The sequence below is a fragment of the Trachymyrmex cornetzi genome, unplaced genomic scaffold, assembly GCF_001594075.2.
Source record: "Trachymyrmex cornetzi isolate Tcor2-1 unplaced genomic scaffold, Tcor1.1 scaffold16, whole genome shotgun sequence".
NCBI classification, from domain to species: Eukaryota; Metazoa; Arthropoda; class Insecta; order Hymenoptera; family Formicidae; genus Trachymyrmex; species Trachymyrmex cornetzi.
This window is the reverse complement of record NW_017296201.1, coordinates 5,135,271-5,152,804: the sequence shown is the minus strand read 5'-3', so window position 1 is coordinate 5,152,804 and position 17,534 is coordinate 5,135,271. Positions and strand designations below refer to the sequence as shown.

At 33.6% G+C, this 17,534-nt stretch overlaps 2 protein-coding genes across 2 annotated transcripts in view; both read left to right on the top strand.

The window, feature by feature from the left end:
• Positions 1-6,662, top strand: part of iav (transient receptor potential cation channel subfamily V iav) — a 29,235-nt gene extending 22,573 nt beyond the window's left edge. The window contains exons 7-13 of the mRNA XM_018503800.1: positions 200-361; positions 1,285-1,482; positions 1,946-2,055; positions 3,235-3,584; positions 3,974-4,225; positions 4,316-4,628; positions 5,643-6,662. Coding sequence (XP_018359302.1) covers positions 200-361; positions 1,285-1,482; positions 1,946-2,055; positions 3,235-3,584; positions 3,974-4,225; positions 4,316-4,628; positions 5,643-5,817 — 1,560 coding nt within the window. The 3' untranslated portion in view covers positions 5,818-6,662. The remainder of the gene's footprint in view (positions 1-199; positions 362-1,284; positions 1,483-1,945; positions 2,056-3,234; positions 3,585-3,973; positions 4,226-4,315; positions 4,629-5,642) is intronic.
• A 2,334-nt stretch (positions 6,663-8,996) lies between these two features.
• Positions 8,997-17,534, top strand: LOC108758750 (venom allergen 3). The gene is made up of 6 exons (XM_018503834.1): positions 8,997-9,028; positions 10,145-10,315; positions 10,405-10,489; positions 11,764-11,899; positions 14,135-14,409; positions 17,356-17,534. The coding sequence occupies exons 1-6, from the start codon at positions 9,008-9,010 to the stop codon at positions 17,532-17,534; spliced, it is 867 nt and encodes a 288-aa protein (XP_018359336.1). The 5' UTR covers positions 8,997-9,007.

Sequence of the window (17,534 nt, the reverse complement as noted above, 5' to 3'; positions counted from 1 at the left end):
GGATAGCGACCATAGTACGATGGAAAATACGAGTTTCCGTTCGAAAATTCTACGTGCTTCCGCCGTCGCGCGGCGGGCACGCAACATCGGGCATTGGTCGCCTATTTATTAGCACCCACATGTAATTGTCGCGACGATTTACCGGCAACGATGTACCAGTGTTGCATTTATCCAATTGCTTTTATTGCTTGTATTGCAGTACGCGGATTTGAGTAACACGACCTATCCTAACTTGAGCAAGACCGTCTTCGCGATTTTCATGGTACTTGTGCCCATACTGCTACTCAACATGCTAATTGCCATGATGGGTAATACATATGCACATGTTATTGAGCAAAGCGAAAAGGAATTCGTCAAGCAGGTTGGTATTAAAATTATTCATAATCTTTCTTAATTTATGATATCCACTTTCAAAACGTATTGCTTATAAATTATTTTTTCGAGTGCTAGGAAATGCTAAAATAAATTTCTAATATTTCCACAAAATATTTGTACTTATCAAACTAAAAATCTATCGTTAATACGAAATTGTATATAGAAATTAGCAAAAATGTTTGGTAGAAAACGGAAGTACACAATGAAAATACTCGAACTGTGCATGGACTGTCCTATACAAAGGTTTAATGATAAATTAAAATGAAATTATTAACTATAGTAGCGTGTGTGGGTAGATCATGCATGGAAAAAAAATTTTGCTGAAGTATCTAAAATTTAAGTCTAAAAATAATATTATAGATATGTTATTGAGCCATTAAAATAATTATGTAGAAAATTCAAGCATAATCGACAATACTGCAAAATATTTTGACATTTTAGCAATCCATTTGGGTGTACTATATAATTATTTTAATTATCCAATGAATTATTTTCAGGTCTACATTTATAACTAAATTTTTAGCTTTAACAAAAGTATTCAACAAAAACATTCTTTCCATATAAACGAAAGAATGATTTTGCTGAAATACCTAAAAATTTAGGTAGATACGGATAAAATTTAAAAATAATTTTGTTGGACTATCAAAATAATTACGTAGGAATCTCAAGCATGATGAACAATATTGCAAAAAATTTTGATTTTCCAGCAACCAGTTTAAGTGACCTACATATTTACATATTTTAATGGTCCAACAAAATTTCAGATCTGTATCCAGTTAAATTTTTATTTATGTATATATTTTATATAGATATTTCAACAAAGCGCTATTCTTTCCGTGCTCAAATAAATATCACAAAATAGTTCTTGAGTTTATTTGCTCAATTAAATGCTTTTTACTAATTTTCAAGTGGGCAAAAATCGTGGTGTCTTTGGAACGCGCCGTATCCCAGAAAGACGCTCATAATTATCTACAGGAATACAGCATTAAACTGGGACCCGGCGATGATCCGAACAACCCCGCGTCGGAACAAAGGGGCGTGTTGGTTATTAAAAGTAAATCGAAAACCAGAGCAAAGCAGCGTAAGGGCGCTGTGTCTAATTGGAAGGTGATTTATTTACTTATATTTATTCTTTTTTCATGCGTATGCATGCACCGACGGCAATGTATATCCAAAGATTTATTTCACACCAGTGCATCAAGCGTCACAATTTATTTATCGGCGTCCCATTCGACTGATATGAGTTCTGGTATCGACTCTCGTAAAATGCATACAGCAAATTTTGCTACGGTGTAGTAAATTTCGTCAGAATAGTACAACTACGCACAATATTTACTCCAAAATGCATTAAAAATGGATGACATTAATATTTCAACAACTCATTTTTTCGCAGATCAACAAAATAAATAGGAAATTTTTCTAATTTGAACATTTATTAAAAGAATCGAATATTGCTTTATTATTATTACTCTTAAAACCGTTTCTCGATTTTTCAATTATATCTATAAAAGTATCGTAACGCGAATGACGGCGTTATAATTTTATCACTTCGCCCCATGTACTTTTGCAGCGAGTCGGAAAAGTCACGATACACGAATTGAGAAAACGAGGTATGACTGGCGAGGAACTCCGTCGTATAATGTGGGGTCGCGCGTCCTTCTCCACCCCCGTGCGAGTCAGGTAATAATACTTTCATCGCATCTCATCACACAGTATTTCTCCAGAATTATCTGTTGGTTTATTACCCTTTTGGTATAATTTCATAATACTCATGCTGTCTTATAATTTCTCGGTTTCATATTCAATTTACTGTTATATTATTACAGATTATAACGTACACACTTGTTAATTATTACACCGCTATTACAAAATAAAAAATTATGACATATTTTCTGTTCCATTTAAATGTTGCTGCAATCTATATACGTATATATTTTTTAATTTTTATTTTGATTAAAATTTGTTACAATTATACTACAATTCGTTTAGATATATTACTTTGTTATTATATTATAAAAATTGATTAATTATGTTACTTTTTATTAAACTTTATTTAATTATTTCATGCACATGTTCAAAAAAACGTGCAAATCTGTTTCAATTACTCGCTGACATTGTGTCTCGACCGTTCCACGCGTTTGTAACTTGCAACGCATAGATTTACAATCGTCCTTGCGGGAGTGACTCACTGTCAGAGAGACAGTATGCGGACGATACTTTTTATCACCTCGTAATTCCGTCGAGTCTGCCACCAGCAATCCGGACATAGCTAATATCGCAGGCATCTAGAAACATCGGAAACCTTCACGGATTGGCTATGCTTTTATGTAACGAACGTAACAGCAACGTGAACGTGACCGTATCTTGAGTCTATTAAATATTTATGAAGCTCGACGCGATGCGTTACATAATATCTATACAGCAGGATGTAAGATGAATAGATCCGACATTTAATATAAAGAATCAGATATTTCACAGAAACGTCAATAATTTAATATCTTGAAAAAAGCTGATGATTTAATTTCGAATAATTTTTTATTTATTAATTTTCTTTTATTAATTCAATTTAATTTATTAGTATCATCATATCATATATAGGATCTTTTTGCCAATGGATGACATATATTTTATGGATGGTATATTTTAAAATCCTCTTATTAAGCAAGTTTATTACACCGCTAATCTATAACTTTTTATTGGCAAATCTCTTTGTCAATTACTTGCTTTTAAGAGAGAACTAAATATTATTTATTATATAATTATTCCGATAATAATTCTCTCTAAATTGAACATTTTATATGTTACATCAATCTGTTCATGGAATATTGCGGCTACGCGTTAATTTCACGTACATTACAGTCCCAATGCCGGTCAACCGCAAGTGTCGGCAGTTACTGCAGGTTTTGGTGATGCGTTAACCGCAGCTTTGGACGTAATGGCCTTTGCACATGACTTTGACTTATCCACTGCGACGGAGGGCATACCTACCAATATCGACGCAAAACAGATAAAGACAGCGCAGTCGAAAGCCGCTCTCAACGACCAGCAGTCGAAAACAACCCAAAATAATCCAGAAGTGGTGGTAAATGTGCAACCGCATAAACAACCCATTAAAGAGGAAACTAAATTATCAGGTCTCACAGAATTAATCGACAAGTCTATCGATCCCGTAAAGGATGTGGAGGCAATGAATTTGAAAAATACAAATCGTAAGTACAGATATGCAAATTCTTAATAATTAATAACGATGCTTGACAGAACACTTTTTTTATCTAGTAACTCTAATCAGAATAGATTTTCTTATCATTTTTGATGCACTGAATTGAAATCTGTAAATAAAAATATCGCGAAAAAAGTTTTTGAGAAAAATGAGGCTTTTATTTACAGATTTGAATTAAAAAGTATAAAAAACACTTAATCTGATACTTGATCAAAATTTTTTCTGTCAACTAGTGTAATTAATCATTTCTTTCCGTTAACATTCGATAATAACAAGATTAACAAGAATAAATTATAATAAATATGCTGAGAGCGATTTTTTTTTGTTGTAAAAATGAAACTAATTTAATATGAAGAGATTAAATAGCATTGAATATAGAAACAAAAGCGCTCGAAGAAACCGTCGAAGATCCATTTTTGGAACTCGCTATCGCTTCTGAGACTACAACGGATTACAAAACTCTACTGCAAATGGCGAAGTCCGCTCTAGCCACAAGCGAAGCTTCAATGAAAACCACAATCGACCCGCAAATTCTAGCACACTTCGCCATGGTCGCGCCGCCGACCATTGAGAAATCTACTATCGTTAAGAAACAGTATTTCATGGAGTCTAGCGACAATGACCTCGGCGGTGAGTACAAAATACACGAAGTTATTAATAAAAACTATATAAATGTCGTATTATTATAAATAGAGAAATTTATGTCAATCGTTTTTATAGGCGATAATTTACTCGGCACCGAAGCTCGCCTTCGAAGGATAAAATCCGCGAATAACAGATTCATTACTACATCGAAACGGTCACGCCGTGACGACGATGGCGACAGTTCCTCATCTACAACGTCCGTCGAACAAAGTCTGCGATATCGACCATTACTGAATGATCCGGAAGAGAGATCGATGAATCGTATCGAGACTGAAGGACGAAAGACTACCGTGGAAACAATTAAGCCGGATGTCAAGCAAAACGGCAGCATTCCTACCAAACCACCTGATAAAATCCAAAAACGTCGACCAAAAACGGCCAAGAATAGGTAATAAAGTATATAAATATATATATAGTCAATGATGAGTTGCAAAATTTTCCGATAATTTCGCGATAAATTATATATTTAGGAAACGATGATTGAACGCTGAAATATTTTTTCTCGAAGAGAAAATTATATATGCAAGTTCTATATATATATTCTATATATTTTTAAATTTAAAGTAAAACAAAACTCGATTTTTTCATAAAAGATAACCAATTGTATAAAAATACATGAGTTCAAAAGTATCTCTAGACTTACATAATTTTTCCATAGATCTGTTCTTTATTCCTGCACTACCTGAACTGGTGCACACGGTGCAATAAGTTAAAGCGAAACAAACGTATATTTGTTTTACGTTCAGACAGCGCAGGAATAAAGAACAGATCTCGTATTTCGAAAAGAAAGATATAAATATGTTATATGAGGAATCATCAATATCCATTTTTTTTTAGTCGTACAAATATAGCTTATACAAATATAGAAGTCGATGTTTATTGAACAGAATAACTAACCGTGATAGCTGACAGTAGAATCTGAAGTTTCCAAGTGCATAATGGCCAACAATATGACGGCGCGCGTGCGTTAATTGACACGACTTAAATGACACATTAATTAAATTCCATCTAATAATTATCCCACATCGTTAGTTACGCAGTGTTCCACACCGGTTGTACTATAAATTCTTCGCCGATCGATTTTTCTTTAATAAAGGTATCATATTTATAACTTTGGCATAAAAAATATACGACAAAAGCATTGTTAAAGTGGATTTGATTTGAAACTGAGATTTAATTTGAAGCTTGGCTACAAATACGGCAATGTTAAAAATTGCAAAGATGCATAATAATTAATGATCTCTGATATTATCGCGTAAAAGAAAAATCGTGTTCAGAGAATCATTTTACATAAAAAAAAAATGTTTACCAAAAAAATACAATGGCAGTCTGCATAGAACGATATCGGCATTCGATTGACTGCTTCCCTAATCGGTCGGTGCTTTTTATGATGCATGCGCAGGGTATCGCCTAAAGAAATTGAGGAATCAGCGAGGAGAAGGGAATCGATCGAGCGGAATAAGGCGACTTCACCACCAACGTCGTCCTCGGATCCGCTCGAGCCATGGAGCACGCGTGGCATTACCGACATGAACACAATATTGGCCTGGCGGGAAAACGCACCGGACAGTCCTTAATATGACTTTATGACATTTTGCGCTGCACCGATCACGACGTCGATGACGACGTCAATGTCAACGCCGTAGGGTCGCACACGTGGATGATCCCGCATAAAGAAATCTTACGCCCGAACGAAACCGTTTATTTTGAATATCCTCGGTAAATCAAGTTTTAAAAAGTCTACACACGCGCAGAGGGGCATTATATGCGCTTTATTTAATTCTACAATACGTCGAATTGATCTCTAACTTATTTAAAAATTGTACATAGATATATCTTTAAAACTAAGCAGAAGCAAAATGTATACGATCGTTATACAAAATAATTACACGAGCACGATAAACGAAGGATAAAATTAATTGACAATATCTTTTTACATACGTAAATGGTTGGCTTATTCATCCGTTTTTCCGGGGTGAACTTTGGAACACAGATTAGTGTCGCATAAATTAGGTTTTTGGCGTTACCACGTGGCGCTTAATATAAAAAAGAGCTTGGGCGTTTTCACGAGGAGTATATAAGCTCGAGCTAAACAGTTTGTAAAGATATACGATCGATTCAAAGCGATTTGCATATATAGCGATATTGTGTGTATAGGTACTACTAATACAGGTATTACTCAATCTTACTCGCGAGGCGCATATCTCATTATGGAAAACATGCCGCCAAGTAACAGGTTTCCGTATGATAATTATTAAAATAAACACATATGCCGGGGACCAAATGATGTTAATTCATCGTTACATAATTTTCAGAGGAGTTGCACGATGAGAAATTTTCTCATGCATGTATATATCTATTAAAATGAACCACTGAGGAATTTCTCAAAGATAGAGATACGGTTATATAGCGCAAGCAACATACCTTCGTAGAAGATATTTTCAACTTTAAAGGAGATTCCAGATTTTTACTCTTACAAGATTTACCAATTACGCAATTTGCAGCTAAAGTATTTAGTAAGTCGAACAGCTTGGTATGCTGCAATATCGTGTGATATAATAGCATATCTTCAATATATGCTAAAAAAACGCGACGAACTATGCAATATATATATTAATTGATTTCTTACTTTTATTTAATTTTTGCGTAGTTCACATTAAACATAAGAATAGTATCAAAAATATATTCCACGCATTGGAGAGACAATATCTCCAAATATTTTTATTTGAATTTTTCATCTACATATCTGTACGCGTGAATGTTATTTGTATATACAATATGTATAAAATAAATTATTTTTAAGTCAGTATGTTATTACCTTTAAATTCCTTAAATTAATTGTATTTTCTTTCGCGTTTTATCGTTCATGTACCACTTTCAATTTTAGTCAAAATGTTTGACAGACCATTACTCGAAAATGTAAATTGCGTTACTGACAAAACAATCAACCCTTGTAAAATTGAGTTGCCGCATATGCATACCATTTTACGTTAAAACGTTAAGCAAATTTACAATGTCGTTAAACACGTCATGCAGTCCGAACTTGCAAAATTTGTGCCTTTTTGCTCTCCACACAATATTACAAAAATATTACATTTTATATGTATTTCTTTTTATTATTCGATAATTGTTGCATATTTTATACTCAGTTTAATGCATAAAATAGAGTAGAACGCGCAAGAATATAAATCGAGTGATGAGCATCGATTTTCAAAATTTTTAGTTACTCGCAATTGTAATTCACTATGTCTATAGTCTATACGATATTCCAAGTTTGTCTGCAATCTCCATCTATTGTTGCGACGAAAGGAGCTGGAAAGATGCTCGACAGTCTCGGAAACAAATGGAACTTGAGAAGTTCTTACCTCTAGTATTGAAACAATAATGATATGAGAGGCAGCTCTATCAAAATGCATGCGATATCAAAATGAAAACACGTGCCGCGCACGGCGTTGAGAGAGGAAACGAACTTGCCGAACAAGCACGTTTACACACTACAGCATCTCGTTGGGGGAACGATCGAACAAACAAATTTCGAATATACCTCTATACGCCAGAAATTCACCATGATATTACTATCGAGAGCTTTATAAATCGCACTTAAGAGGAAATATCGCGTTACGAAATTGTTCCACAAACAGTACCTTATGAGCGGATGAGAGAATCATTTATGTATCTTATTGCTTTTATCCTCTCTTTCGTTTTGACAGACAACGTTTGATTTTGTCCGCATTTTTTATCCCTAATAATTGTGCTTGATATTTTAGCATATTATAATATAACAATTATAAATTATGTATGTAATGTAAAAATATCATATAATTATTATATATTATACTACTAGAAGTACCAAGTTTTTTACTCACTAAAAAGTCCAAGCAAATAAATTACTATGAAAATAAAAAAAAATAATGAAAAATCAAATATTTCGTCAACATAAAATTCATAATTCTTGAAAAAATTCCAGAATCTTATCTTTTACACAAGCAATATAATATTATATAATTTAAAAAATAAAAACGATTAATAATAATCGATCGATACTTCAAGTTTGTTAAATGTATTACATCCTATTATTTTTGGTAACATATTGTTAATATGGTTATTTATCGCGTAATAAGGCTTGGGTCTCGAATATGCCGCTCAAGTATTTACATCGGTCAGATCCGCCCGAATTAAACGAAGTGAAATATAGACCCCGCGGTATTCCGCAACAGAGCGGAAAGAAGAAAAAGAGGATATAAATTTGGAAATAAATTTGGATATAAAGCAATGTGCCACGCGGGCAAATAAAAATATCGGTCTGCCGAGTGCCGGGCATTCCGCCCACCAGATAATTTATCAACGGCCCGTCCCGCCAGCGATTTCCTTTTCTTTACATACGGCGGCGAATTCTTGAACGTAATAAATGCATAATTGAAATACTTCTCGCGATACATTGTTTAGATACACGTCTCGTTTTTCGTTTGTGTATGGATCAAGCGCAAGGCCGACCAGACCAGCGCAAACTGAGTCAGTTTGCAAAGCAGTGCAGCAATATGAATTTCCGTTCCACGTTGCACGATAAATTTTCTTACCAATCCGGGCATCCCGGAACTGTCAAAGTCGCTAAATTGATTCGCGCGATCTGAAGTTAGATAGTTTGCGAGGGCGGCAAAAAAAGAAAAGAAAATCTGACGTCGCGATTAAGGGCGCTGGGCGGATAGCAACTGAAGTACGTAATTATAGCTGACGCGTGTGACTAATCTTACGAATGGATTGGCGACGATGAGGCTTAACCGGAGGACAGTTCGTATCTTTTGCCTCTTATCTTTTCTCACGTATTACAGTGACAGCGAAGCGAGAGGAAGGATGGCAACTACCGATCGCGAGAATAGAAATTATTGCCGCATTTGCTCCAATCACACCATGTGCTTATTTCCTGTAAATATTTATTAAAATTGTTTGACTAGATAATATCCATGTGTATAAATTGTATCCATGTGTAAACTGCATTTGATCCACAGAGAATAGCAACTTTATAAGCGCGGTACTCAATCACGATGAAATATGCTGACAGACGTCCGAGATTTTCGAAATCCAATATGTCTAACCTAATTTTTTATTACTCGCTATTTTACATAATTGCGAAATTGAACGCTGCCTTTTTGCAACAAAAAAATATACACGGAGAGAACGATTTTGCTGAAATATATTTAAAAATTTAGCTAGATGCAGATTTGAAAATAATTTTATTGGGAAGTCAAGCATAATGAGTGACACTGCAAAATAATTACCTATGTAGGAAATATTAAAAAATTTAACTAGATACAGATCTGAAAATAACGCAGGGAAGTCAAGCGTAATGAGCAATGCATAAATTTTTGATATTCTATAATCAGCTTGAGCGCCTTACAAAATTATTCTGATAGTTTAACAAAATTATTTTCAAATCTGTATTTAGAAAAATTTTAAATAGGTATTAAGGAGGTTCTCGCGTTTGATGAAATACAAGACAAGTCTATAATATACATGTAATATAAATGTTAGTAATATCAATAATATATCTAGAAAAAAATTTCATTGACTTTTACCATATTATTTTGAAAATATTTAATTCTAAATTTATAGAATTTTACATTACAAGTCGAAGATATAATCTTATTCTGTAGTTATTCACTTTTAAATTGAGAGACTTGTGTATAAGACAGCAATTTAAAGCTTTTTTTCAATATAATTTATATTTTAATTGGAGAAAGATTTTTAAATCTGTATATATAAAGGCACAGTTAGAAAAATACTTATTTGAAAAATAATTGATAAAACAGATGACTTTAAGATCCCTTTAAATTTTGAGATATTTCAGCAAAACCATTCTTTCCGTGAATGTATCTTCAGTTTACAATATGGTATTCATTCCTATAGTCTGACTGCGAGAGCGCGGATTGCATCGATATGGTGAACAACGACCTCGATGAAGAGGATATCGAGGAGGTTCTCGAGAGTCATAATCGTTATCGCGTTGTCATTGCGAACGGCAAGGAGAGTCGCGGAAATCCTGGGCCGCAGCCCGCCGCAAGGACCATGATGGAATTGGTAGAAAAATCGACGGAACACGCGCGACGTGATATTTAATCATTTATCCCGGGGATGGTGGACGTCTGAAGTGTCATTTGTTTCGACAGATCTGGGACGACGAACTTGCCGTTATAGCTCGTCGATGGGCGCTGCAGTGCAAGCTCTTCGAGAAGGATCAGTGCCGAGATGTTGGCAAGTAACTCCGACGGATATATCTCATTTTTCATCCCTCCCTCTTGCCCTGCCGTTATTTTTCAATATCCAATAACCCATGCAGACGCGAAATTGTTCTACCGATACAACCACTGAAACGACTATGTGTGCAGCATTGTGAATGTAAGACCGCACAGTCCCGATTCTCTGATTCTCTAATCGACAGCTTGCGGATTTGGTTTAAAGTTTATTCGGAACTCTCATAGATTTCAGTGATTTCGGTGATATAAAAATATGCGAAAATAATTTTTATTTATAAGAATAAAAATACGGCAATTGGCGGAAATATCTTCGAAACGATCAATATAAAACTCTTCAAATACTTTCTTACAACGGTTTCAATATCTGCGAAATTAGATAAACGAGTAAAAGTTTTATTCGGGGTTTTAATAAAACAAAATTATGAGTAATCTTGTGTGTTTCAGGAATCATTAATTTAAAAACAAACGCTATACGAAGTCAAAGCGCATTATACAGACATTTTATAGGATCTGTAAAAATATCACCATATTCTATCAATATAAAAAATACATTAACAATTCCAGTAACACTTTTAATAATCCTATAGTTCCTTATAAAAATTCCCTAAAAAAAGTTCCGTATTCTTTATATTAAAAAACCAAAATTAAAAATACGGCGTATCAACTTCGAAGAATTTAGAACGACACTTTCTCTTTAAAGTACAAAAAAAGATAAATATTTCTATTTTCGACTACAGTTCGTATTAGTATTACTCGAGTTTTATCAACAAATGTAACTTGAAAACAAAATTTCAATAGTTACTAATTTTAATACACTTTAAATATAGAAGTTAGCACGTTTGGAAAAAAGTGTCGTGCTGATGATTTATCGCAATTCCCCAGCGACATTTAATTTTTGCAAAATTCTGTATCCTATAATCATTTGTAAACAGAGTTCCGACGGTTATATATTTTTAAATAACTTTAATATTTTCAATTTTGGTTTTTTAAAATATAAAAAATGCGGAATTCTTTTATTATTTTTATAAGCAACTGTAAAACTATAAAAAGTGATATTATAACTGTCATTTTTTTTTATATTAATAGAACTTTACAGACTCTATTTTATATCCGTTTTCATCAATGTGAATCAACTTTAATCTCGGTTCAATTTACGCTTCATCTTTTTCTAACTCTTAGAATTGGAAAAAATGTAGAATAATAATTCGAACCGAGATTAAAATTAATCTACATAGACACACGTAAATATTACTGAAATGTCGATTGTTGTAGAACGATTTGGAGTGTGGCAGAACGTAAATGTACTCGACATGGACAGCGTGGAAAATAGCACCAGTAGGGGAAGAATTCACTTTCATATTACATCGTGGTACGACGAGGTGGAACACTTCGACAACGCGGAAGTCGGGTAAAAGTCGAAAGTGCGAATAGTTATATACATAGAATGTACAGGATGTTCCATATCTAGCGAAATATCTGTCATTTATATGGATGTTCTGATCAATTAATTTTTGGTGAATTGATGGAAGATCATTTATTATTCGCCACAAATTTTCAATTTTCAATAATAATTATCTTTTTCACTTACTGACTGTTGAAAATTTTTTATTAAAATAAAAATAATTTAAAATCAAATTAAAAACATTTCCATTATCCGTTTAAACATTTGAGTTTTCGAAAATTGCGCTGTTTTTTCAATCGTTTGTAATTAAAAAATTAATTATCAGAACGTTATGGTTAAAAAAAAAAATTGATTCTACGGTAGTCAAAGACTCCATAAATGGAAAATAACTATCTATGGGATATACTGTATACGCAAATTACACGTCAAGGATTGTCGCGAACACATGCATGCTTCCCTTATGTGTATCTAGGTCGATAGTAACGCGTGCACGAATCGCGATGCTGTCGAGAGAAAGGTACAATGGCTCGAGTCGAGTTGATCGGAACGATTCCTTTGTGCCGAGAGACTCTACTATTCCTTTGTGAATGGTCGATGTTCGACCCGGCGCGGCGTGTAGACACAGCTAACTCGGTGCCCCGAATTTTGGGGGAAGGTTTGCAGCCACCACTCTGTTCTTCGCTTTCCTTCGTCTCTCTCCCGCCTTTTTGCGAGCCTCTATTTTATCCCACGTATCCACCATCCTCGTTTCTGCTTTCGCTGGCGAATACCCTCGTGGGAGTTAGTGCTGATTTTAAAAATCTCGGTTCCATCAAACGGAAAACTTTCACGCTCTGTCTTTATCATTCCTTCGTGAATCGAATAAAATTAAAAAAATAGAATAAACTAACAAAGTTTCAAATATACCTATATCTGTATCTTTTATTTCATTTTTAATATAAAAATCTCTTGAATGTGTAACAGAATTTATAAAATATTTATTTGTAGCGTTTCATTTCAATAGCGAGAAGAATATAAAATTCGTAATAAATATAATAAATCGCAGAAATAGTTATAAAATATTAAAAATATTTTATGTTTATAATTTTATTTTTATATTTACTAGAAAAAGAACAATAAATTAGCAATTTTTCTCTAAATTCTTTGGAGAGGAATTTCACTCTAAAAAGTGAAAATTCAGCCAGTCTTGAAAAAAGGATTTCATTCTTTAGAATGAGATTCCACTCCAAAAAATTTGAAGAGTTAGTCTATATAGTTTTGAAAAAAATAGTTTACTTCAAAGAGGGGTATATTAATGCTGACGCACACCCACGTGTCTTGCACTACCTGCTCTTCTTGGCGCTATGAGCAACAGTTCGTTTCGATCTCCCTTTAAAGCCGGTACTGCGAGAGGTTTACCAGGCGTTGAAGGACGAGCAAGAGAGGAATGAAGCGACTTGACCGTCGGAGAAAATGACCGAAGACCGATTGTATGGAACAGAGGGTGAAAATAGAGGAATAGCGGATGGTTCTTCTTCTGTCGCTGGGAACAATCAAAATCGCGTATTCTCTCGGTAAATTGGAAATCGAGAGTGCTATTGTACCGGTCTAAATTACTCGATAGTCCAGTGTACACGGATCCCCCAGCAGCTATAAACGAGCCTCTGTCGTTTTTTTATTATTTCGGTCTGATAGAAAAAAAAAGGTTTCAATTTCCTACAGGACACATGAAAATGCGATACAATCAGACTTCGAACTTTAACCTTGTAAAGTGTGCTCGAAAGAGAGCTGTACAAAAATGTATTATCCCTATTGCTTTTTTTTATATCTATACAACTTTTTATGTCAAATTTTATCCGAATATGTTTGCTAAGTGAATTGGTAAGAGAAATGTATAAATACAAAAATATCGATTATTCAAAAATATTAGGAATAAAAAGATAGTTTTCAGATACAAATTTTAAGGCATTTTTTAAGGCAATTTGTGTTAGAATTATCATACATGCTCAAACGAGAAATCTCAATTAATTCTACATTTCTTCGTAAAACTTAATTTTAATAATTTGCATTCACGACGTTCAAGATAAATCTATAAGATGCGAGTTAATCTCTCGAATGCTCTCGAATCTTACGAGAGCATCTCAAATTATGAAAAGATCCGTCCTAATTTGAATTCAAGTTGCGTCAATGGAAAGGGCTTGAGGCCCGAGACTGGCTGTCGACCGTCCACCTTAATTTAGTCCAGTTAATCGTACCTTTCAGACTAGTGAACTATTCTAACGCGGCGTGGCAACTCTCCTCTTACATTCCCCTCGCATCGGCGACGTTCATTTACGTAGGTTGCGGCCGCGCGATTTACACGCTCGACTTGAGCAAGACCGCGATGGCGCCAGGCGGGTTTGGGAATCAGGTCGAAGTACTCGTGTGTAATTACGGACCCGTCGATCGCACAGCATCCCAGCAACTTTACACGCTCGGCCGACCGGGCCTGTGCCCGCTTGGAACCCTCCTCAGCGACCGTTACCCATCTCTCTGCAGTAAGTACAAGCCCTCATCTTACGAGAACTCGAAGCTTAGCTTTTTCATAAAAGATAAACAGATTTCGGCAGAAATAAGGTAACAAAAAAGTTAATGCTTTAGAAGATACGATGGGAAATGTGTATTATTCAAATTGATAATTTTTTAAATTATTTTTCAACACAAATAATAACAGTGATTATATGATTCAATGAGTGTTATTTGTGCATGCAAGTGAATACAGGCTATTTAAGTAAATGGAGTATTCGTAAACTAGTATAATCGAGAAGAGAGTAATTTTATATTAAAAAATAAACTGAAAATGGAGAATAAAATTTTGTCACATTAGGCCTTGTTTTTAAGAGAATCGATTTTAAATGTTCATTGAGTGCACTTAACTATGTTTCGATTTGATGAATCTTGTGAACTGTTATCTCTGCTTATATTTGTGTTTATTATCGTATTGGTAATCGGAAATACTCAAAAATAGGATATTCGCACACGATAAATTTTATTATTTTATAAATTATTGAAAATGCTGTTCATTCTGTCGAATACACAATTCTGGTCTTTAAAGTAAATTTCTATGAACATTTTCTAACATGTTCTAATTCTTTAATTAAATCTATACCAGGCGAATATTTAAAGTTGATTTTTTTTTAAATAAAGCCTTATATAAGAAAATTTTATTCAACGTTTTCGAATTATTTTTTCATGTAGAATCACTTCCTTCCCAATTGTAGGTACTACTAGTTCACGAATACCCTGTATAAGGAAATATAATACTAATGAGAAATGCGCAAGATATCTTAACATCTTGTACACTCTAAACTTTGGGGAGTGAAATTTCACTCCAAGAAAAGTGACAGTTGTGCCAATCCGGCAAGAGTAAATCACTTCACTCCTTCAAAGAATGAAATTCCTAAAAGGTCAACTTTGATATATCGCTTCGCGAGGCAGAGCAACGCTTTTTCTTGCCCGATTCGTTCGTTTTGTGCAAAAACACGTCAAATACCTAATTTCGTCAAGATTTGGATATAGGAACTAAACTTAATATTTATCAGAATAAAATTTCAGTCTTTCCGAGAATGAAATCATTCATTCTCCGCAGAGATTAAAAATTAACTCTCGCTTGGAGTGTCACATTATTTATAATATTATGTCACATTACATATTGGAGATTGAGGATTGCGAATTAAAGATTAAAATTCGACCAATCAGATAATTTTAATTTTAATCCATTTCGTTTTAATTGACTGAATTCTAATCCTCAATTCGCAATCCTCAATCTCCAAAGCGTAGTGTAGACACAGGTATAAGAGTGAAAATTTCACTCCTGCCGGATTGGCACAATTACCACTTTTCGGGAGAGAAATTTTATTACCAAAAATTTAGAGTATAACACTAACAAATTCTGATAATCCTTATTCGTCAATACTGCTGTTTGCAAATCTTAAATGCGAAATTCGATACCACTGTCATCACGTTGTCCGCCTATACACGTTCGTTACTACTTATTTACAATTGAACACTTAAACGAGACGGTTATCCGTAGATTTGCCGCTTCATCGATCGTTACGAGACACGCAACCACTCGGTTAATCCTAAAGCACGAAAGCTCATTTATCTTTATCGGTGTTTCTGACAATGAGTCTCAGATGCCGGGGGCACTTTTGTGTAACAAGATTACTTTTGTCGGCAAAAGGAAGAAATCTTTCTCTCGCCGTTAATACTTGCTGACCCGTCTTTCAATACGTATTTCTATGATCATATATTTTTATATATTTTTTATATAATTTTATATATTATTAGATAAGCAATATTAAATTTAATAAAAGAGGATATAAAATTTATGAAGAGAGACGGAAATAATATTCAATAAATATGACTATCAGAACAGAAAATTTTTTGCTATCATATTTTTTGTATAAAAAGTATTTTACAATTATTTTTATTTTACCACGTTTTTTGAGGCATAATTTTAAGTGTTATTACGTATATTATTTTACTTTGAATTATTGGCCCATAGATATATAAAACGTCTGCATTGCAGTTTATGCGATTAGAACGGAGGGAACAAAGTTATCTTTCATTATCGCGTATATCTCCTACCATGTTGATCACATTAATCAACCGAACGAAACCAGGTTAAGGTCCGTCAATGTGGATCAACGTTTTCGTACTCATTCTCAGATGATATGCTCAGAATGATGAAATTGTAATTAATGCCGAGTAATCTTGCTTTACTAAAATGTAAAAAAAAAAAAACGATAGCTACTTTTTTGGACGATCAGTGCAGCTCTTGTCATAGCGATGTCGTAGCGATTATTCATCCCTTTTTGAACACCAAGAGCCTGACATAAGAATGATGGATCGACTAATATTACCGAAAAGGACATATCGACCGTTCCCCTATAATAATTTAGACGTTTTCATTCTTCCCACGTAACATGTTTCCGAAAAATGATCCCGTAAATAAATTTATAGATGTCCCAGAGGACCTATATGTATTCTTTATAGACGAAATATATTGGAAGTCAAACTAAAGAGAATTATTCTAACATAAAAAAATGTATCATATTTTTTTCATTTACGATTAAAATATGTAGTTAAAGAATTTTTTAATTTTAGGAATATTAAATACACTGAGAGAAAAATGTATTAAATTTAAATAAATATTTGTTTGAATAGTGCCAGTTAAATATTTACTAAATGGAAATATATTATATTTATTTGATGCAAGAATCAAAAAATTAATTTGATATAACTATAATTATATTTTTTATTTTACAAATATTTATTTTCCATAAATAAATATTTATATTATTCAATGTTTATACTATTCAAACAATGATTTATTCAAATTTAATATATTTTCTCTCAGTGTACGTAACTAAAGAAATATTATTTTGTAGTCTTGAAATTCTGTCTAACACTGATATATATGTACTTATCACTTCATTTAGGAACGATACAGGATTCGCCATTTCCGGGCAAATTAAGCCGAAGATCGCACGTAAGAAATGAGCAACGGATAAGCAATCGTACGTCTTCTACTGTCTATATTATCTCTTTGAGTCAGGTATTGTTATTGTGTACAATATCGCTATACTTAACGCTGCGGTTATTGTTGTATCGTAGATAA

What these genes read in the sequence shown, in the direction of transcription:
- LOC108758750 (XM_018503834.1), top strand. Translation starts at nt 9,008, where the DNA reads ATGAGGCTTAACCGGAGGACA. An exon ending in TGAGGCTTAACCGGAGGACA is followed by an intron (nt 9,029 to 10,144) that starts GTTCGTATCTTT and finishes TCATTCCTATAG; the next exon opens with TCTGACTGCGAGAGCGCGGA. An exon ending in TTCGACAACGCGGAAGTCGG is followed by an intron (nt 11,900 to 14,134) that starts GTAAAAGTCGAA and finishes CGTACCTTTCAG; the next exon opens with ACTAGTGAACTATTCTAACG.